The following is a 23,876-nucleotide window of genomic DNA, read 5'->3' on the forward strand; positions in this document are numbered from 1 at the left end:
TAGTCCTGCTTGTCTTTGTGACTTAACTGCCAACTGTGGACAACAATTCAACGGTAAATGGGCCAAATCTGTGATTCTGAGAATGTTTAATGATTTTTACAACTAAACTGAATAAAGTTTGAAAGAGTAGTTATTTCTCTTACATGATACTTGGATCATCACTGTTTAACATTCATACTTCATTTGGACTTGAGATGAGAGTTTATGATCTGCCCAGTGCCAGAAATCATACTGTCTGCTTATTCAAAAGTAGATATTTGCTCACCAGAATATACAGTTATTGCTTTCACCTCTTCCAAAATGCTAACTATGTTTCTTCTAAACAGCACCAGACAAGTGGGTCTCACCCCTTTCTGGGGAAGGCTGCTACCCAGGTAGGTTGCTTGTGCAAGGTAGGTTGCTTGTGCAAATCATATCTAGATCAAGAATGTGCATCCTTTCAGAAAGCATTAAAATAAGAAATGGACTTAAATCTTGCTGAAACTAATTTGCAAACTTGACAGAAGTGTTTATTTAGAAGATGAACAAACTCTAGTGTGATACAAGATACTGCAAGAGATCAAAAAAAAATTACCTCTTAATTTCAAAATATCATTTAGTCATATTCAAAGTTTGGTTGGTTCCCTATGGTATTTTATTTCAGAAATAATTCAAATTTGGTTTGACAAACTATTAGACATTCACAGAAGCACAAGCACAAAGCAGGGGAGGGGGTTGAAAGGCCAATTAAAGAAGACAGCCCAAAGAATGTTAGAAAATCCATCTAAATCCTGGAAGACAAGGACAAAAAACATTTTCTGATTGTGATATTCAGGAACCTGAACTAGGAACAGAGATGTAATTTGGAAAAAGAAAAGCTTCTGATACAACTATACATGAGGGGTAATTAACTGAGGCAAATGGAGGAAAACAAACTAAAAATGGTGTTGGAAGAAGTGCTGTAGGATCCTGTATCTGGCTGACTTTTCCATCACTGAGAACTATGATGAAGACCCTTAGTAATCCATCACTTAAAGACTTCCCACCTTTTGCAAAGATTCATGCTCCACATTCCAGCATGTCATACAGAAACAAACAGGTTTCTGACTTCAGTGTTCTGCAAGTTATATCCAGTTCCTGGGTTCAGGGATAGCAGATGGCATTACAGCCGCCTTGAATCTGCACAACACCCTAAAATGTCCCTGAAAGGTGTCAACGGTCCTGTCCATCCTGGAAAGTGTTAAATTTCTCAGAGATATTACTTAACCGTTTTCAGGATTGAACGACAGAAGTAAACACTCTTAAAATCCAGTAGACAGGAGACACTGTGGGATGCAAGTCACTTGCTGAGGAATAATGTGCCTAATCTTTGAACTCTTTTCAAGGAAGGTATTTAACTACATGCAAGATCATCAGCTGGTTCAAGTTATTGTAAGTACCTTGATCTCAAGACAGCCAGATCTAGCTGTATAAATTCACAATCCTGTTGGTATGTCACATACTTCAGCCTGAAGTTCTCGCAGTAAATCGAGTATAGAGTACAGAGCATTTGTACTGTGCTCTCTGTTACTGTAAAACTAAACTGTGCTTTCTTTCAGGGTATTGTTCTGATCCTAAATTTCTCAGCTGAGACATTCTGATGGCATATCTGCTGGCTTCAGGCACAATAGCACTCTTTTTAAAAGAGTATTATTATACCTTGAAATCGACAATCAAGGAATAGAAAAACCTCAAAATGCATAGCTGGTGTACTCAAGGCATTGTCTTCCTAAAAGCAAAGACAAAACACCCCAAGAAACATAGGTTCAAGAGAGAGATGGAGGGAGGGAAGACAAACTAAAGCACTTCTTTTCCTCCTTTAAAAGAACAACAACTGCTTAGGCTTTCCTCATGAATCATAAAACAAGGGGAGGTGGCAGCAGGGTGAAACAGAAACTGTATTTTCATTTGTCTGTTACTTTCGGTTCTATTTACACTGCCAAAGAGCTGCATTATCTGCCTTTCACTTGTTGTATGCAATGAGAGATGACAGAGGGTGTCATCAAGCCTTTAAGGTTGCAGTAATTCATAACCTTACCTTAATTAACCTGGAATAAGTTACCTTTTGAATAAACAAGATCCTAGGTTTGCTTTTACTATATGTGGGTTTGTTTCCTCCAGATATCCCCCTATGCAAACACGTTGCTTCTCATAGCTAGAGCTCTGGATATTATTAAAATCCTAAAACAAAGCAGTATGGCAAATGCTTCAAACCAGCCCGTGGTTTAAATGGCACAGTGATTCACTGTATTCAGTTCCTCATTCTCCTTCTGCTTTCACTGTTCAAGGGGAGGAAGAAAAGTACGCAGAGGTGCTCCTGGCACAGCACAGCACGAGGAGGGGCACTAACATCACCGCCACTTCACTGTGACCAGGTAAGTGTTCCCTTGTGCGGCATGAAGTCTAACTTGCAGGTGAACATTTTCCTTAGGCTTGCAGGATTGTTTCGATAACTTAGAGCGTAACGGTATTAGCATTTTAAACTGAGCTTCCATTAAGTTATATGAGTTATCTATTTTGAAGTAATTTGAAGGACCTTTCATTGTTAACTCCTCTTAATTAATTTTGGCTTTATGGCTTTTTGGGGGCAAATTGCCTTAGCCTTCACATTTATCCTATCACTACTTGGCATGACCAAGATATTACAGCTCTTAAGTGAATTTCTTGTCAGAAGAATCTAAATCACACAGCTCATGAGAGTTACTTGAGGAGAATCAGTTTTACTCTCCATTTAGCCTGGCCTCTAAACCCTGGGTGACAGCCTGATACTTGCAAATGACTTTCACAAAAGCAGGCTTTACGAGTGTGGGGTTGAAGTATCTACCTGCAGACTGCTGCTCTTGGCCTGAAGCAAGAAGCATGTTCTGCTTCATGTGTTTAGTAAGGCAATTTTTCTTGGAAGCTTGTCTTTCTCATCCTTTTAGCCATCACACACCAAGTTGCCTCTTTTCATTCATGCTCTGCGGTCTGACTACATTGTCCCTGTTTGGGGCCATTCATGTTTCTGTTTAAAAAAAGTCCATTTTATTAAAACATGAGAGATGCTGGTGAGCAGGAATTCATTGCAAAATCAGATCAATGAGTTTTCAGTTTAGGGCTATTTTCAAAACACATCTCAGAAATATACACACATATCGAGTTGCTCCTGTGGAAAGTAACTAGACAAAATATGGCTGACAAAGTTAGAAAAAAATGTTCTGCTGTAATAAGTGCATTCAAAGGACACAGATTATTGGTAATATTTTCAATACAAAGTTGGTAAAAGCTCATTACCTTTCAGTGATCTACAATGCAGTCTCTGATGACCGCTTGTACAGAACTACTGCAAACAGTTAAGCCCCAAATGTCTTTATCTTGATCTCTCCAATGTTTCATTTCCCCTTACAGAACAGCGCATTGGAAGGCTTTATACCCTAAGCCACTAAAACGCTTTTACCTTTTAATTTTTTCTAAACAGTGCCAAAATGATAAAAAATGTGCCGTCATTTACTTTTCTCTGGTGTAATGGTAAAATTACGTTTCCCCAATTACCTCTTTACCTCTTTGAAGGTACCAAAGATAGTACCAAAGTTTTCTGAGAGTCACAGAGCTGGCACACAGTCTGTTATTTCCTCTATCTAGTGTTCTGATTAGCATTAGGAGAAATTTCTACGTGGGATATGTTTATCTGGTCATGCAGAAAGTCACACCACTTAGCAAAAACTCCTGTCCTCCTGTCTTGTATGGATTCGAGAAGGAGAGCTGGCGGTACTGGAAACTCTCTCACCTCAAGTCTAGGAGTGAAAATCTGAAGGAACTGAAATCCTCTTCCTTAAACCTCAAACTGTCATGTAAATGCTGAGGTTAAGGAAGCATTAGGAGTGATTACACTCTTCTCATATACATTTCAGTTTAAATTATACTGTGTAATGAAGGGCACTAAAGTGACATATACCTTATCCCTGTGTCGGTAGATTATAAAGTAGATTTAATGAGGGACAGAGAGGTGGGAAAACCTTTTTCTTTCTTTCTTTCTCCCCCATCAATGCTCTCTCTTCCCATCTCCTTCTCAGAAGCCCCTCTCAGCCATCTTCTGATCCGATTTGGACAGAAGGGAGGCTGCAGGAAATGTCATTGTCACCCAGAGAAACACTTAGCAAAGTGTGCCCATGAGATAAGTGTGACAACACCACGAGTCTACAGTAACTCATCTCAGGATCAGATCTTATCGTTCAGTTAGCATTAATCAAAATCCGTACTTTTCACCCTGATTATTTGGGTTTCTTTGGTTTTGTTTGCTCCCATGTCTCTTCCCAAAATGTATCTCTACAACAGAAGCCAAAGCCAGAAATTTGCACCTGTGGAACTACTATCCGCTTCTCCCCACATGTGCTGAAGGCCTTCTGGCAAGGTTTGTCTGTTGACAAAGGCTCATCTCTACTCATCGCCTCAAATGACAAATATAAAAGTTTGGAACCACCAAGTTGTCTTAAAAATTAACCTTATACAAGGGCTTAAATTGTTACTATTCTGTTTTGTGGATAGAACGAGGCGTTTACACTAAGGGCGATAAAGGAATTTACAGGATCTTTAAAAAGGGAGCTGAGGATAAAATGTCTTGTGCAACAAAGGATGTAGATAAACAGCTACACGAGGCAGTGGGATGGGGATGAGGCATGACGGAGAGGTTTCTCTAGGCAGGAAGATGGAAGACACTGAAAATGCAGTATTTCTCCGAGCTAGGATCATCTGTGAGGAAAGTGAAGATGTGTGGCAATGAGAGGCTGATGAGTGTGGCTGACTGCCAGCAGTTATTATGATCTCAGAATATTGATGTTTTGTACTAATAATTACAAAATCAGCAGCTGTACAATTACATATTTGGATAAATACAAGTATAAGTGTGTCCTGTAACATGGTGAATGGAAACGAAGTATGATTAAAATGACAGCTCATACAGTAATATTGATGCCTAGAATAGACAGACAAGCCAGGAGAATGATAACATAATAAAGGATAAAAGAATCTTGGTACTCAAAAAGAAAAAACTGATAATGGAGTAATTCACGAGCAATGAGAAAAATACATTAGCTTTCCATAACTGTTGCGAGCAGATACAGATCAGACAGAACACATTAAGAAAAAAAAAAAATTACTTGTCTGCATTTATAAAGGCATTCTGGGACAAAACAAATCATATAAGCCTTGAAGAAGAAATCTACAACCAGGATAATCTCTTATGATACTCTGTCCAGAGCAGAAAGATGTGCTGAAGCTGTGGAGTGTCAAGAAAAAAGCCAACGGTTGGAATCATGTCATCTGAATGTGCCAACAAAGTAAATTTGTTACAGGTTCCCACTCAGGTACTGAATGTAACAATAGGCAGCGTATTTGGCTGAGAGAGATGTCTGAAATCAGAGAGTTCTTATTAAAGGGAGGGAGCTTCACAAAAGAATTAGGAAGAAGTACAGAAGTAAACTGTTATTTGGATTAGATAAGTATTTGTCAAAAATTACAGTAATAAAGCACATTTGACACATAGTCATGTTCAAAGCCTGTCTGGGATGTTGCAGGATGTCTTTTTTTTTATTGAATGCCTGCACTGACAGATAAGATTTCAAAGTATTGTTTAAAATCTGCTGTGCCTAAGGGTCATCACTGGTCAGGAGCTTCTTGTTACTCCATGGAAAACCTTTTGGGATAGGGACAAAGCAGAAGTCCACTTCTGTGTGGAGCAGACAGCCAGCCAGAGGAAAGGTAAAATCCTTGTCTCTGTTTCCCAACAATCTAGTTTCAAGGCATGTCAGAAGGAGGGGGTTAATATATGCCCTAACTGGGGGCTGAGGTTTTTGACCCATATATACCCATTATACCCACAGAGGGGTGAAGCTGGTGCAGACTGCAGGTCATGTACACCAGACATTTTGGCTTTGTCCATTCTGTTCAGTGGAGGAAGGCCCAAAGGTAGGCTCAAATATATGTTTTCCTTAACTCATGCTGTTTGCCTGCCTTGACAGCAAGAGGACAGGTGTAGCCCAGCACTAGCTACATTCCCGATGACTTTGTACAATATTGTATCACGCTCCTCTAGAAAGAAGCTCAGATTAATTTCTGTCTTACACTGGCTATGCAAAACACACAGCTTCATGTAAAGTACAGTGACACATGCTAATGAGCAAGCCTAGGAATACCTGTGCCCTTCCCATCCACAGAGAGATGTGCATATGGACCCATGCCAAGAGGTGGTGCCAGCAGAAGCTTTCTTCAAAGTAATGCTCCACAACTTTCACAAGGCCTAGAGCTCTAGATAGGTGCCTTTGGGCTTGCATTAAACATAGGTCCCTGCCTGTGGTCTAAACATTTCCTCTACACTTTGTTTCATGGTTAATCATCTGATCTAATGTTGGTTGTCACTGCTCAGGTGGGGCCTCATCACAACATACAGCTGCGCAGCATAGCTGGCAATGGGAAATCCCTTGCACTAACTTCCTTCCCACTTTTCACTGAACAGGGTGAAATGTTTTTCCTTTTCTCTGAACAGAGGAGAGGCAGGACACAATGGGAATCTCTTGCTGCTCTGCCTTTTCATGAACAGCAGGATGCTAATCCCTCTTCTCATAAATATTCCTGTGGCTTGATCCTGCAAGGCACTGAGCAATCCCCACTCTTCTCCACACCACCACCCCTCCTCTTCCTGGTCCAGTAAGGGTTTAAGAATAAGCACTTACATCGGTAGACTCATTTTCTGATCGAAGTTCATGTAAGACTTTGCTTATGTGAGCACCCAGTGCTAAGCAAGGTTCAGACCAAGACGCTGCTTTGCCATTCTGCCTAGAAACCTGCAAGACTGAGGCAGTGCAAATCACAGAGCAACTTCCCCATCCATGCTCAAGATTTCTATGGCTTGCTTTCCTCTTCTTAAATCTCTCCTGACAAAGCTTTGTTTGAAGATGATTAACAGATGTTGTCATAAAAAGGTTGGTACTTGTCAACAAATAACACATGGATCTGCTTGAGAATCAGTGCTGTTTCCACAGCTTTCCCCAAGAAGAGATACTTGTGGTAATTGGTAAGGCCTGTCAGAATATGACATTTTAAAGTATCTTCTACCATACATCATTTCCTAAGAGAACGCTGGTTTCCTGAGAATTTGTTTATCTTCTTCGTATGAAATCATTTGGATAAACACACATGATGTGGAATGGGTAATTAAGCCTGCTATGATTAAAGAAGTGGTGATCTTTTTAAATAACAATGAATTTGGTGAGCAAAGACTTATTTATAACAAAGTAAACAAAAAAACAGCACTAAACAATATATAGCCATGTATCTAATTGAAGACACAAAATTAAATGATTAACTGATATGCAGAAATTATTCTCAAAGGCTAGAAGGTGACAATCAAAAGGGCAGGGTTTTACTATACACTGAAATATACAGACAGCAATCCCCAACCAAAAAAAAATTGGGGAAAAGGATATGTACAATGTACCTGGCTGGAATATACAAGCACAGAACCACTTCTGGGCTTACCTACCTGGTACACGCTGAAACCTAAAACCGAGGAGCCAGGCCTTCTGGTAGCAATTTGGACAAGCAAACTGGGGAGATGGCAATGTACCCTGTCCAGGGGGACCTTTTAATAGTTATATACAGAAATGTTTTGAAGATGGTAACCTAGGTATTGATAAAAATCCTGGCAATTTATTGTTAAAGAAAAGGTAACTTTTTTTTTCTGGGAGATGGAAAGGAATGAGCATTCAGCAGGTTTTCAGAAACTATTTAAAAGCAATCTGGGTCTTCCGCAATGCTCAAAGCAGGTCTCTCAACACATAAATTGTAAATATCATTTTTATATAGGCTTCAAATAAATAACAGATGTTGTACATTTTTACTATATTCTAAATTCAGCATTTTAGAGGTTGACATTGAAATCCTTTCCTCTCTTTTCTCTTTTCCAGGGACCTGTTGTTAAAAGCATGACTGCTCTGCCAAAAAGTCTGTTTTGAAAAGCCTTTATTCCTTTTTTATTCCTTTTGTTCTACTGTATGACTGTACACTACAACATGCACTGATGAGATCAGCGGCATTTTATTGTTATCACTTATGTCTCATCCAAACCTGCTGTAGTAAGTAAGCAGGGTTTTATTTGGGATTTAGATCTAGCTTCAGCTTCAATTCATGTCTCAATTCACTGTGTACTTCAAGCAAGCATGGAATAGTTAATGTTGTTGTGTTCCACTTCTACAAAACAATGGTCAGATGTACTTGACAGGTTTTACATTTAGGAAATATAACAAATTCACAGGCTGTACAATTAGAAACATCATCTTACAGACATGCAGCGAGAGGAAATTCAGCTAACCTGATGTTTGTTTATTTCTTTAATATTCTATTAAAGCAAAGAAGCTCTATAATGAGATTACTCCATTTTATCTCTTAATATGCAAAACAGATTTACTGCTAGTGGCTTGTATACAGCACAATATTTTAAAGCTAATTATGAAACAGCATTACTATCATCACACAATGAAATACTTATTCTTACTATTATGAATCAAGACCATTTTCTAAAATTAATTGTAATTAGCTTTTTAATTGGATATAAACCCTACTAAATTGTGAAACAGCTAGTTATATAAATATAATTCATTTAAATCCAGGATGATATCAGCATAAAATATTTTAATTAAATAGATTGAACAAAAAAGGGGAAAAAAGAGACATTAAGTAGTTTTCCATTATTAAAGCCAGGTGTAAGTCAAGTCTTGAAAGTATTCAAGTTTTTATTTTTGAGCACCTGAAATCTGCCATTGTTCATGAAAGCACGCATACACATCCTCCCAAAGCAGTGTATTAATAGTTTAATTGTTCATTGAAGAACAGTTACCATCTGGCTTTTGTTTGTATTATTCCACATAGAGAGGAGAGCATATTAAAGTATTTACCCTCACAAATCCCCAGGGCCCAAAACATCTAGGAGTCTTTTCATTGCTTATGTATATAATACAATAAATGATAAAAAAAAAAGTTAAGCAAATAGTTTCAAAATAACATTATATCAAAGTTCCTCTGTTCAAAAACATTGGTGAGTAGACAGTGTAAATCTTTACTTGATCTGTTAGTTGCAATTATTTAACAATTTTAAAAAAATCCTGTCTCTATGTTATAACACCTTCCGCATCTTGAACATACAGCTCATCAGCGCAAATTAAATTTCAGGTATTTATAACCTGGTACCGCAAACTAAATCTAACATTTTGTACACATTTCAAAATACATGTTTAAGCTTCGTTCTTCTGAACAAATATTCATAATAGAAACAATTGAAGCCTTGACTACAGGCTAATCACAGCTTGTTTGCAAGTCATACTTGACTATGGGACACCTTTTCCCACTCTCCACTTGGTGGTAAAGTGACAGGAAAGAGGCACTTGTTTATTTCAGCTGAATGAAGCAGCAGTTTAAAACTTACCTGAGTTCCAGCCATCTTAACGAGCATTATTTTTCAACACTATTATAACTGTATTTCATATACTTGCACATCCAACTCAAATTATATTTACACACACTATGGTAATTAAAGCAGTTATTTTTTTATCAAAACTTTGATGAGCTGAAATGAACCAGAACTTCCAGGGAAGATAAACCAATAATATCAAGTATTTAGAAGGAAACATCTTACTTCTTATTGACTTACTATAGTGAGGACTTCATTACGTATTAAATTGCCAGTATTTTGGTGGAAGTTAAGTTAGATTCTGGTGCTGATGGTACATTTGATGACATACTATCCAAATAATTTCATTAATAAATATTGCAGAATTCATATCTGAGACTATCAAGAAATTTTATTGAACCAGCAGCTCACAACTAGAGAAAAACCTCAATACTTTATGTGTTTTTTCAAGACTATATACTTTCAGCCAAATCTGTTTGGATCATCCTTCAGGATCATTATGCAACCAACAAATATTTGTGTTAACACTTAGCACAGTCTTTAAGGACATTAATTTTCTATTTATTTGAAGAGCCCACATTATCTAGGAAGGCTCTTCCAGTATTTCTGTGATCTAGATTTTGTTGCAGATATTACTCACTCTAATCATAGAATCACAGAATGGTCTGGGTTGAAAAGGACCTTAAAGCTCATCTATTTCCAACCCCCTGTCATGGGCAGGGACACCTTCGACTAGACCAGGTTGCTCTAAGCCCCATCCAATCTGGCCTTGAACACTGCCAGGGAGGGGGCAGCCACAATCTCTCTGAAAGACCTGTTCCACTGTCTCATCACCCTCACAGTGAAGAACTTCTTCCTTGCATCTAATCTAAATCTACTGTCTTTCATTTAAAGCCATTACCCCTTGCCCTATCACTACATGACCTTGTAAAAAGTCCCTCTCCAGCTTTCCTGTAGGTACCCTTTAGGTACTGGAAGGCCACTATAGGGTCTCCCTGGAGTAAATTTAAGTCTTTCATCTGCACACCAATTATTAAATTATATTGGGTTACTGTCTGTATCATTCTATTTTTACTGTAGGTCTTCACAGATTAAGATTCGAACCCTGTGAATTTAGTAGGATTTTGACAGTAACTCAAGCAGTGCAAGTCTCATCTCTGTCCACCTAATTGTGACATTTATGAATTTCTAAGCTCTCTATGTGCCTATAGAAACTTTATTTACCTGCTGTGTGAATCCTCTCACCGGATCCTTGACAGCCATCCTCATCATCACAATCCCCACTTGACTCCATCTCTTCATTTCTTCCACCCCCACTGCCAGCATCTCGGGAAGCCCATCTTTCCAGTTTTAATTTTGCCTTCTCAGCATCCAGCTAAAATGGAAGAAGCAAAAAACCAACAACGGTCAGAATATTTACACAGTTCCTACCTCTGGTGACAAAGCTGGGTTTATAAAGCAACAAGCACTTTCTCATTCACCTTAAAGAACTGCTTCACAAGTTGGAGGTTTTTTCTGGCAGTAACATCTAAATACTTTGGAGTAATAGACTACACCATCACTTTTTCTCCACCACAGATGACCAGGGACACTTACCATCAAACTTTTAATTTAAATCACCACATCTACCAATATCAGCACAGGGTGCTCTGGTCCTGCAGCTTTTCCTCATGCAACCCACAGTTTGGAGATCCCTGCTTAATGATGGTACAATCTGCTAGCTGTCTAAGTACTTATTTTCGGGTTGTTTACAATTGAAGACCACAATATATTTCACAACATTTGAAGAGTTCAAAGAGTTGCTACTTTTCATTATGGGCATGGTCGCCTGGAAACCTTTGCCCTTGGATATGGATATGATTTTTAAGATGGTGTCATTTAAGATGCCTGTACCAACTGCAAATTGTTCATTAAACTTCACTTGAAATGCATTTCTTGGACTGAGTATAGAACAACAAAGCCTTTTCTAAAATAAATCTAAATGTATCATACTAGGTCACACTCGCTAGAACAACGTATTTACTCCCCAAACTCATCTTTTTGACTCTTACATAACTCTTTCTTCTTCTGTCACCATAAGCCGTTGCTATTAATGCAATGATTTTTCAGTTCACTGGTAGTTCCAAAAAGTGAAGAATGCCATTTCATTTTCAGCGAATCTAAACCAGCCTATCCAGGGAACGATGAGAGCAGCACTATTTGGGAAGAAATGAAGTAACTGGCTTAGACTAATACATCCTATTACAAGGCATTCATCAAGGAAGAATGATTCAGGAGAAACTTGAACCTGTCCCCCACACCTGAGAGGAGCATCTATTTGCTGAGCTACATGGCACCTCTCCTATTGGAACTGTGCCATTTTCGTACAGCATTTCAAAACCAAGGTGTCCATGCTCCTCAGCGGCCACCCTCCTCAACAGCTTGTATTTGTTGTTACTAGTGCAAAGGATGCTTCAGAGTACTAGAGAAGGTGGGACAGCTTCTGCAGAGAAAAGCCCCAACAGCTCAGCTTCCCCTACAGCCCAGTGACAGGGAAATACCCTGACTTAGAGTGGACTTTTTCACAACCTGGCTACGTTGCCCTGGTTACCATCGAGTTTCCATCCCCCCATGCCTATCACCCCCATTTTGTGAGTGCCTACCAATTTCCTTAGCGGATGTTGGTTTTGGTTTTAAGTGATGGAAAGAGCCATTCCAGTATTCCTGATCACTTCCTGCACGTTGCTGAAACTCAGCCTACAACGCATTTGAACATTGTTTTGAAAGGCAGGAACTTGTTTTTCTCCTTTGCACAGTTACGAGAACCTTGTTCATGTTAGCTCTGCTCATATGGTGTGACATATGGTAAGATTAGGATCTGTTATTCTAGTTCTGTGGAAATGGAAATTTTATAATGCTTCTCAAAGTCGGTCAGATTCTGGATCTATCCAATACCCTTCATCGTCAGTATCTTCTCCCCAAAGTGTTGCAGATCCATTTCAGGCTTTGTGATCTGCTGTATCCCAGAGGACTTGATATTGAGCAAAATGTGTTTTGAAATGTAGCTACTTTGAAGATCCAAACACATTTCACACTAAAAAGGAGGTGGGCTGGGAGTTCAGGGAGGAACTGGAGTACAGGGCTAACACAACTGTATTAACTGGGTTGAAAGGATGATGACGGATGCAGCAATTTCTCTGTAATGGGAAGCTTTGTGTGATAGTCTCCTCCTTCTTCAGATACTGTAAGCTGCCATCCTCCACTCTGGGGCTGACAAATGCTCAGATCAGTGCAGCAGAGATTCTGTTCTACGAAACAATAGATGCCAATTTCTATACGGCAGAACTCAGGAAATTTTTCACCCTTTCACTGAAAAGATCTGTTTGCTCATTCTGGAGACACAAATAACTTCACACTGCAGTGGGAAGATCAGTCAGTGGGAGGAGGGGGTATGGACTACAGTGGGTAATCACATTAAACACTCTTTAATTGTTACTGCATGAGTTTTTTACAAACAAGTTGCATAATGTCGAGCTTCATTATTCACAGGCGTAAAGACTGATGTCATGGCAATACAAAACAACATTTTGTTAAACAACTGGAAAAATTTGCCTATGTGAGGGAGAAAGAGAACTCAGTTTTTTCACAGATCTATTGTGTCCTGACCATATTAGAGAATTCATTCTTTGTTATAATCCTTCAGAATGAAGAGAAACGGTTAAGTGGTGAACAGAATGGATGCAAAATTTAATAAAGGCTTTTAATGACTGTTTGCCAGGCAAAGCAGAAATGTTTGCTGCCTGTTAAGGTACTCCTCCTTTTCAAAATTTTGATTTCATTCAAAGCCCATGGCTCAATCTTGACCTCTGCTCAAAACAAGTAATTACTTGAACCAAATGTGCATCACCTTCTCGGACAAAGAGCAATAAACAAGTTCAGCTTTTCAACATGGTGCACTGCAGCATTTTATAGACTTCTGGGTTCTCAGTGCCTTCACTACAAAAGGAGATTAGCTCTAGCCCAGATCTGCACTTTCCGCCCGTATTAATGAAGGCGTACTCAGACCTTTCTTGACTTGCCAGTAGAGAGTGCCATCAAATTACACAGGACCCTTATATACAACTTCAACATTACCAGTTAAAGGCAACTCAGGTGCAATCCACCAACGCTTTACACCTCATATACTCTTTCCCAACCTCTTCCAATGACCTTTCCATCTGTGGCTACCATTCACCTAGAATAACGGACCAGAGCCCAACTTTGTGCAGAAATAATGGCTTACCTATAAATAAAACCATTCCAGGAGATGAAATAGTGTAGCCACTTTATGAGGAGCTCTGCCCACACCGTGCAGCCCTGTTGAGAAGGCCATGTCACCACTGGATAGTGACCTGTGATCAAGCACCTTCTCTTTTCCAAATTTTGAAGGAACACTTGTCCTTTGGCTACCACTACATGACTTTAGTGAGATCACTGGTTTAGTGTGATAGCAAAGTGTATGCCAGCATTTCTCCATCTCCTTTTTTCATAGAATCATAGAAACTTTTCTCAAAGGCCTGAGACTGCACTGAAATAGCACTGACGATGGACTAGGATGGCGGAGCTTTAGAAGAACATCATAATGAAAGACGTTAACCTTCACTTTTTATTAAGCTCTGCTAGGTTCAGAACGTATGCGTGGACGGGGAATGCTGTAATGCTTTGTGCCTAGGGGACTGAGAGATCCACAACAGAGGAGCTGAAGGTCATATGAAGGTTCAAGGCATCTTCAGAGACAGCCACGATCTGTTAAAAAGCCTGGACAATTCTAGCTGCTGCCACCAATCAATAAAACTCTCTGCTTCTCCACAGATGGCTGTAGAGAGAATCACAGTCCCTTGCCTATATTTAACACTGGAGATCAGAGACTGCATTCAGTCACGGCATTTCTACTATTGCTTAAACCCCACTCTTAAACAAGCCTTATTTTGCTGACTTGTACTCCACCTGCTGATACATAATGCCATCCAGCCATCTCTGGCAACTCTGCACAATAGTTTCAGCTTGGGAGTGCAGTGTCTTGATGCTGAGAATCAATGCTTTGATTAAACAATTGCAATGGATTTCAGGCTGGGCACTGGAGCTTGTACCTTTACCTTCACAAAGCAGAAGATATCTGCTGCCTAAGACTCCAGAAAATACTGGAATCTTAACAGCATAAAAATCAAGTCTTCAAGCTTTTGCAACACCTGAAAGACAATTTTTTTACTCGTGAAAAGGTTATATAAATAGATTAATAAGAGTTGTACAGCCCAACTGAAAATCGACTCAAATCAGGAATTTAGCCAACTGCTATAGGCTTTGGATCAGGTTCATAAACCTCTAAAGGGTTTTTGAGAAACTACAGTCTTTCTGTGGGAAAGCTTTAGTATCTGTATCTGATTCAGCTGAAAGGTAAAAATCACGTACTAATACTCAGCTCTGAGTCAGATACAGATGACTGTCCTCATGCATTTTATTTATTCCAGCAAAGGTGCCAACCTTAAGCGACATTAAAAAAAAACAATGTTCTGCTGATCTAAGGTTTTACAGAGAAAAAAGAAGTCATATGAGAATGGCTGCTGTCTTTCTCCCCTATTATATTAATACTTGATGAAGTAGCACATGCATTCCCAGTCACATAAAAGAGTCCTTGAGACTTCAGAGAGTATGTGACACACGACCCCTGAGCTTTCTACAACGTATCTAACCCTAATTCTGACCACAAGTGTGTCAGAAAACAAATTCATTCTCACGGCTTTTCATAAGGGCCTGTTCCAGTTGAATACTTCCACACATTAATTAAATAATAACTGTTTGGCGCTGTGAAAACTATTCAATAAAAGTGCCAATTTCAATCCGCTTCATTGATTAGTCTATTTTCTGAGGGCTCATATATGCATGTATATCTGAAGGCATGAGTCCAAGCTGTAGGTAATAAACTCATTTAATCAGAAAATAGGTTTTAAAATTATATTTTGCATCACAGTTTCAGACTTATCAGGTCAGTGAACGCAACAATGAAAATCTAAGAGAATACACTTTTTGAATAAAGTCACTTAAAAGTTGTGTTCTTGGAGTATTCAGAGACAAATCCCATACAACAATAGTTTCCTGAGGGATTTGTTAATTAGTTTTCTAGATGACGGATTCCAGTGTGAATGCTTTTCCTCTCTGAAAAGACAGCTTTGAGGTGAAAGCTGACTTCTGTCCACTCGTCATGCGAGCACATGTATCACTTGCTAGTGTTTCCACAGTGACCAAAAAATGGCTCATTATATACTGCATTTAGAAATTGTAAGCTAAGCATGATCCCTTCTCAAGGTAATTACAAGTAGTTGCCTTTTAAAAAGTGCTTTAGTGACATAAATATGATTTGTGGAGACAAAGCATTTTGCCAGCTTAAGCACAAATAACATACAAAGGCTGATCTTGAAAAGAGTCATAAATGACACAATCCTTCCATTCATTTTTTTCAAAAATAAAAATAAAAAATCCTTTCTAAACCATTATTAGGTCAGGAATGACTACAACTGGAAAAGACAACACGCCTTTGTTTTGAGCCTATTATATACATTTTTTGTTAGGGACTAACATATTGCTTTAGGCATAAAGCTCCATTTTACTTGTGCCTTGTGACTGAGCAGATGTTCTGTCATTTCACAAAACAATACCAACATAACAAATTTTAGACATAACTGCCATATATATGCTTATTCCAAGTGGGTCCTCTCCTTTGAGATAACATTTATGGTTAATTTTCTTCCACATATGCTCTTAGCTCCTTTTTAAAAGCATTTGGCAGTTGCTTTTGCTTCTTCTTTTCACATTTATCTAGCATTCATATATTACAGCATTAATATGCAAAATGAACTTATTTGTCTTCAATTTTGTCAGACATTTTCTTTGGTTTGTTCTTCCTTTGTCTCGATTTCATAGAAATCCAAAAAGGCCAGATGCATTATCCCCTTCTAGTTCCTTCAGAAAGTAGTACAACTCAAGGAGGTAGTACCACTCTTAAATCCTTTTTTTAGCTAAAGAAAACAGGCATCTAACCTTCTGCAGCAACTGACACCCCCAGAAGGTTTCCTTCTGCTGTATTTACTCAGGTCCTTACAATAACTTTTGCATAACACATCTTGCTTTACAAGTCACCTGTACAATATTAGAATAATTTAACTGAACAGCTATACATAATTTATACAACATGGTTAAGGACCTACAATGGTTTTAGAATTTTATTCACTGCTCTCCTGACTAGATCTTTTCCAGCTAGGGAATTGGACCAATATTGGTAGATTCCTTTGGTTTATGCTTTTCTCTCTAGCCAAAGTGCCTCACATTTACTTACACTGATATTTGTATTTCTTGTCTATGCCAACACTCCTGATATATATAGATATAGATATATATGTATGTATAGCCTGCAGGTGGAAGGCCGTCTTCAAGCACATGGAAACATGCAGAGAGCAAGTCTTGGACTAAGTGTGCTCACAAAGTAGGGACTGACACCCTCCTTTCCTCCTCTGCCCCAGTGTATCTCCACCCAAGCTATACACAGTATTTTGGAAGTTCTTTTTCCATTTTTGATATTTTTTTTTTCAGTTCCTTTTGGTTTGTTCTACCACCAAGCTTCTCAGGCTGTCTGGAAGCACTTTCATACCTGAAATGGCCCATGCCTAGAATAATCATGCCAGTTCTGTACTAGGCATGCACTTCTCCTCCTATACTTGTTTGTGACATTGCAGCTCCCCACGGAGCCATCTCGGATAAATTTGATAAATTTCTGTTTGAGGTTATCTTGCAAATCACAGAATCATAGAATGCATTGGGCTGGAAGGGACCCCCAAAGGTCATCTAGTCCAACCGCCCTGCAGCAAGCAGGGACATCTCTAGCTACACCAGGTGGCCCAGAGCCCCATCAAGCCTGATCTTGAATGTCTCCAGGGATAGGTCCTTCGCCACCTCTCTGGGCAACCTGTTCCAGTGCTTTACCACCCTTATGGTAAAGAACTTCTTCCTGATATCCAATCTAAATCCACCCGTTTCTAGTTTAAAACCATTGCCCCTCATCCTATCACTGCATGCCCTTGTAAACAGTCCCTCCCCAGCTTTCCTGTAGATCCCCCTCAGGCACTGGAAGGTCGCTATAAGGCCTCCCTGGAGTTTTCTCTTCTATGAGAAGATGATGCAGAACATACACTTGAATGATAAGCGTAATCCTGAGTACTCACCCAATTGTTGAAGCAGCTGCCACCCCCTGCCCCAGCCTCACAAGCATGGAGGCAAAACCACTTAACCAGGAGGGCAGCCTCCATCACCCCGGGGCTGTTCCTCACCTCCTCAAGAGGAAAGGCCAAGGACCAACACAACAGGCTCACAAGGCAGAACAGGCTTACAGGATCCAGCCAGTAGGAGGCACACAGGGACATAAAGTTTCCTTAGGATCACTACACATTGCAGGGGAAATAACACATCTGTTTCTAATGTGGTTTACTTGTTGTTTTTCCTCTTCTGCTTCATTCTAGAATTCTTTTGTTCAAAGTATTTTAATTATTTGACCAACTAACCTGCTGCATTTCTGAGCATCTTCAGTATGAGCTGTATGTCTTTTGGGAAGGTTAGGACTTGCTTCCTGACTTTACCCACCTTCTTCAAGCCAAATAGATAACGAAATTGGTGTTTTTATTTGTTTTGGTTTGCCTTTTTCTCATTAAATCACTAAATTACTCCTTTCTGAAACAGCATCTGTATTCCTACAATGGACTTAGCTTCTTATGGTTTGTGTGGAAGTTTCTTGCAGCCATTCCTTTATTTTCTATGTATAACTCTTACTCCTAATTTCATTGCCCTCATTTCTCCACATATTCTTTCCGATCCTCTGTCCTTGAGGCTTTGTATTTGCATAAGTCTGTCTTTACGTACGATTAGCTTTTGTTCTCCTGGTTTATGTAGATTGACTCATTACCTTCTTCCTCGTATTTTTATTGCCAGATGACACACTAGATACTTAAGGATCCACAGTTTCATTTATCTTTGAATACTTTTCATTTCCTCTCTGTGTCCTTACTCTAATCTGGCTGTTTCTCTCTGATTTCCCAGATAGTCCACTGCAGATACATACTCCATGGTAGAGAAGCTAAAAGCAATTATTTCTCTCTTGGTTGATTACAAATGTAATAGAATTATTTCAGCAGGAATCTAAGAAGTTTTTTAGAGATTCACCTTGTTATACTGCAGGATTAATGCTTCTATTTTTGATGTTTATGGTTTCTGGTTTTTGACTGCTTATTGAAGGTGAGTATATATCTAGAAGAGTGCTAGCACCATGATCAGCTTAATATTCATTGAATTAAATTACAGAAGCTACATATGTTCTCGTATTTACTGATCACACTGTGAAGAAGCAACAAGAATGTGCACCCACAGAATCTTATTACTATTAGCAAAAGCTTCATAATAAGAGTTTGGGTGAACTGTCACCCAAAAAGTATTAATTGTGAATGATGTAAAGTGAGCACAAATAAAAAAAAGACTTATTCTAGTTAATAATCTGTTTTAACCAAGCTTAACACCTGTTTAAAGAGTATTAACAAAATTTTATTCGTTTCAGTAAGTCAGTTGGGTCAGTCAGGAAGCAAGCAGACACCTCTCCTTGATGTCTTACCTTGGTATTGGGCTGTAACTGTTTGGTATTGTGATGCACCAAAGATCTTTCTGATCTGATATCTAGTGTGCCTATTTAGATATATTCCTTGGGTTAGTCCCTGCCACAGGCACAAATTCCACCTTTAGACAGTTAGCTTAGTGTAGTCTTTTCCAAAAATAAAATCTGCTTTTTAAATTGCAGTACACGTAGTCTGAAAATAGAGCATATGGCTAAAAACCTTGTCATGTTATATGAAGACTTTTTGCATCTTGTTAAAGTGAAAAAAAAAAAGGTAAACAACTGTAATAAAAACATAAGGTAAACATTGTAATTATCAGTGAAGATTATGCAGGACTTGCTTACAAAAGATCTTTGACCCGTCAAAATACTTAATTTTGGGGATGGAGGGTGTTTGATATCCAGCTTCAGAGGCAGAGGGTTGCTGAGAGTGCCAACAAGGTACTCACAACAGCAGTGTCACCAGTCCTTGTGATGTGGCCCTTTGCAAAAAAATGAGGGCCGCAACGTCTCTAGGTACGCATGCATGGCCTGTGTGCACATATTAGTTGGGTGATGGTGCTATCACCAGCAGGAGCTGTGTTTATTTTTTGTACTAATGGCAGTAATGCATAACACCAGAAGGCATGGTTCTCTGCAAGGGTTAGTGGCTGGGATATGAACACATCGTGTCTCTACCACACTGAGATACAAAGGCATAATGCCAGACCTGGCAGCATCGTCTCCTGTGCTCTCACAAAGGAGTCTGTTCCACATTGCTAACAACACTATTTCTCCATAATTGGAAGTGCAATAACTTTTACAGGGAGTTAATAAAATGACCAGAAAAAAAGAAGAATCTTCTCTGAATGATGATGGCTTGCTTTTCCTACCACAAAGAGGGCTGAGAGAATATGTTTATGTATTTAGTCTTCCCCTTAAACGTGGAGAGATCTCTGAGAATAAAACTAGCATAGTTTTATCCCCCCCAAATAAAAAGGGGGAAAACAAGCTTTCTATCTGAGTTATGAGTTTTGGGAGCAGCATCCCAAGAGGAAGTTGGGGACAAAAATTTTCAAGCATTTGCAAGACCTGGCTGAAAATTAGTGAGTAAAGTTGCCTGTGATGTCAATAAGCTATATGTGATATTTCAGGAGGTCTCTTCCAGACTTCCATCTACACTCTGCTAGTTTCTAATATTAGAGAATTGATTTGTAAAATCAAAATCACAAACCAGAACCACTCCTATTAGCCATTAGGAGTGTTATTTCCTTTCTTGTCTGATTTCTATATGGGAAAATTGTGTCCATGTATCAAATTATGTCCATTCTTTCTTCCAGGCTAAGAATGAAGCCTTTTAGATGTGCCTGAAGTAAAAATGTGGCTGAAAAAATGTATTAATTATTGCTGGGGCTTAACATGGTTTACAAATATCCTGTTTAACTAGGAGATCTGACTCATCAGGTTTTAGACTTCTTATAATAGCCAAGAACCTTCTGTCTGATCAGATCTGGGAAGTGTGAAATGAGAAGTGCCTGCAATCAGGCGGCTGGTTGCACTCCATCAGCCCTTGAATGGCACCCTTCTTAGAAGCTGCATGTTTTTATGGGTTAAGTGAGTAAACAGTGGCCAATTTAAATTGTCTAAGGAACAGAGCCAACCCTTCTCCTTGCTTTGTACTCACACAGCAATTACCTTTTCTATTTGCTGAAGGAAATGTTCATGACATGCTCCAGTGCATGTTAATTCTGTTTCATGTTCTCGGATAATTATCTGTTTTCAAACTCTATGTTGGTGAAGATCATTTTCATAGAATGAGAAGGCAGACATTTCATTGGAAAGACTTGTGAACAACGAAAGCTTCTCATTATTTGGTAGTGCGCAATGGACCCAGCCTTTGGATTTGATGTTTCATGTTAAAACATGGCAGAAGCAGTGGTCTGTTTAGTCTCCATACCAAATCCCAGTGACTGAGCACTAAAATACAGTATAGAATAAAGTACAGAAAATATGGTAAGAAGATGGATAACAATGTTTGTCATCCATTTAACATGTACTGATGTTGGGAACTAAATCACAAATTGTTTATTACATAAGCTAACTAGCTTTAATAACCCCGGAACCCAAACCCACATTTAAAAACAATCACACCATCTCAGTGCCTCTGGACTTCTCTGAAATCTTGAATATCACACCTCTAAATGTGTTGTATTATTTAAAAGGTAACACATATGTACAGAAAAAGAAAGGATCGGAGCCTGTGCTGCTATGAATCAGCAAACTGAAGTCTGTGGAGCTGCTCCATTTTATTTCACATGAAGGGCCAGCCCAGATTTTTTCGTTTGGGAAAGCATGGTGTTGTAATGAAACAGACAAATGCATTTCATGATGCATGAATCTGACTGAAGAAACAACTCTCTTTCCAGATGTTGTACTCCCGCAGTTTCATAGGAACATTTGAGGACACATGACTGAATGCTTTTGCTAAGTCATTTTGATTTAAAAAGGGAAGACAGAAGAACAGATACTTCTGCCAGCAGCAGCTGCCATCAAGGCTTTTTTCCTATGGTTTTCCTTTTCATTGGTGGCTTCCCATGGAGGTTCTCTGATGTCAGAAATGTTCACAGTGTTTTTATCAGTGAGTCTCTGTCCTCTACTCACAGAACTCAGCATCTGTTAAATTCAATTAAAATTGGCTAAAGGGTTAAAAAGATATGGAAGGAGTGGCAAGGCTGACAAGTAGGGACACAGCAGAGCACATTATGTAAGCTGTGTTTGTTCATGAAACCAGGTTAAAATGCAACATAAGGGCAAACAACCAACCAGCCTTGGCAGATCATTAGTAAAATTTCTGGAGTGCAGGAAGAGTTGCTTTGCCTGACAGCAACTTTGCCTTTCCCCTCACAGGTTTAAATTGTGTTCAGGCTTGGAACAGGCATGGCAAGTGGAAAAAGGTCAATGCATTGGTCTTCATGGACTATCATCTGTTCCTATTGCTTTCCCAAAAGACACTAACAAGATAATCTGATCACAAAGATCAAAAGCTCTCCCATGGTGTCCTAGGGAGATTGATAACCATATTCTCCTGTACTATGTATACCTATAATTCAGGGCTGGGAACTGGCCCACATTTACCAGAGATGTAAAGTGGCTTTGAAAGTCGTTCTTTATATCTCATTCACTCTATATAAAGGAACTGCTATTTCCAGAGAGAGGACTGAAATGTTCAGAACAGGGCTCTAGACTCATGCTACTAGCACTTTACTGCAGAATTCATTTAAGCAGTTTCAGCACATACCTGCAATGCTCATTTGTCCTGTTGTTTTACACTTACATTTTACACTTATTATTTCAGAATGTTTTCTCTACAAGTGACAAAATTCCCATTTAATCAATCAGAATAATTTTCACTGAAGTCTCTTGTGAGATGTATTAAGTTCCTCCATTCCATTTTTCATGTCACCAAAAATTTAATTTATTTAATGAAAATCAAAACAATCATCTGCTTTTCTCCAATAATGATTATAAAATAAATCCAACTCTTGTACAGCTCTGTAGATCTTACCTAAATTTTACACAGCTTTCAAAAGGAGCAAAGAAAAGAGGTCAGCTCTACTAAAGACAACAGAGATCTGGACTGGTGCTGGTTTCTGTTATTGTAATGAGACCTAGTTTGGAATAGGTGAAAAAACAGCAAAATGACCTGAGAACTACCACTGGAAAATGGTCAATGTAAAACAAAATATTCTGATGATACTCTGTTTTCCCTCTTCTCAGCAAGACGCTTTTGCTCCCCATTTCATTTGTATTTAATCCTTCTTGCCACCTTCTCTTCACTGCTTACTTGTGACCCACCCATCTCTTATTTTGCCTTCTCACGGAACAGCATCCTCTTTCCTGCCTAAATATGGTCATCAATTCATGATTGTTGGTCACTTCTGCTTTAATGTATTATTGGGTTTTACATGTGTAAGCTTTTCTTCCATTGGAGGCTGGTGCCTCCCAGACCACTAGCAGCTCTGCCCACCGGATGGGTTTCTTCTCCTTTTGTTAACTTACACTGAAGGCCTGCAAGGACTGTTCAATCACCTGAACTGTTTCTCTTCCCCGCCTTAGACCTCTGAAGAAAGAAGCTTGACTACTTTTGCATTTTGCTCTCCCACAGCTTTTCTACAACTCTGAATCTTTCTTTATGCAGAGGATTCTCAGTGGAAACAAGGAACAACCAACCCCAGTGATCTCACCACTGACCGTAAGAAAGTTTCCTCACAGTCTGTGAACTCCTGGATAAGCTAGTCAGCAATACATCGCTCTAGATGAGAAATGTGGACTGGAAAAGCTTGGACATTTTCCTGGGCAGATATGTTATTCAGGGACCATTAAGATGTGGCCCACGTGGGCTGCCTGCCCTGCCAGACCTGGCATAGTGCTGACTCTGGCCTCTTCTGAGTGAGAGAAGAGATATGATTAGTATCAAGTGCTGGCATTTTGTATGAATGCCCTGCTTTACTTCCATTTAATTGTGGCCTAAAACTGCAGCAAGTACCAGTAAACACACATACTGATAAGCTGTTATTTTAAAACAAAAAGCTACAAGTGAGAGATGGAGGATTTTAGAACCGACAGCAAGCACTGCACCCAGATCAGCATTCTTTCCTGACAAGGAGCTACCACTGAAATGAAGAACAAGTTGTGGCGTGTCTCATTCACATACCAACTCAGGAACAGCCTTGCTCGCTGCGCATTCAACCCCACAAGGGTTCATGTATTCACACG

The 23,876-nt window shown here is 39.2% G+C and overlaps 1 protein-coding gene across 1 annotated transcript in view; it reads right to left on the bottom strand.

Annotated features, from left to right (window-relative positions):
• The window catches only part of LOC104350103 (glypican-5), a 383,557-nt gene that overhangs the window by 82,989 nt on the left and 276,692 nt on the right, over positions 1-23,876 (bottom strand). Inside the window, exon 8 of the mRNA XM_086468316.1 lies at positions 10,682-10,832. Coding sequence (XP_086324442.1) covers positions 10,682-10,832 — 151 coding nt within the window. The remainder of the gene's footprint in view (positions 1-10,681; positions 10,833-23,876) is intronic.

Source organism: Leptosomus discolor, chromosome 7, assembly GCF_034619465.1.
Source record: "Leptosomus discolor isolate bLepDis1 chromosome 7, bLepDis1.hap2, whole genome shotgun sequence".
In the NCBI taxonomy this organism is placed as follows: Eukaryota; Metazoa; Chordata; class Aves; order Leptosomiformes; family Leptosomidae; genus Leptosomus; species Leptosomus discolor.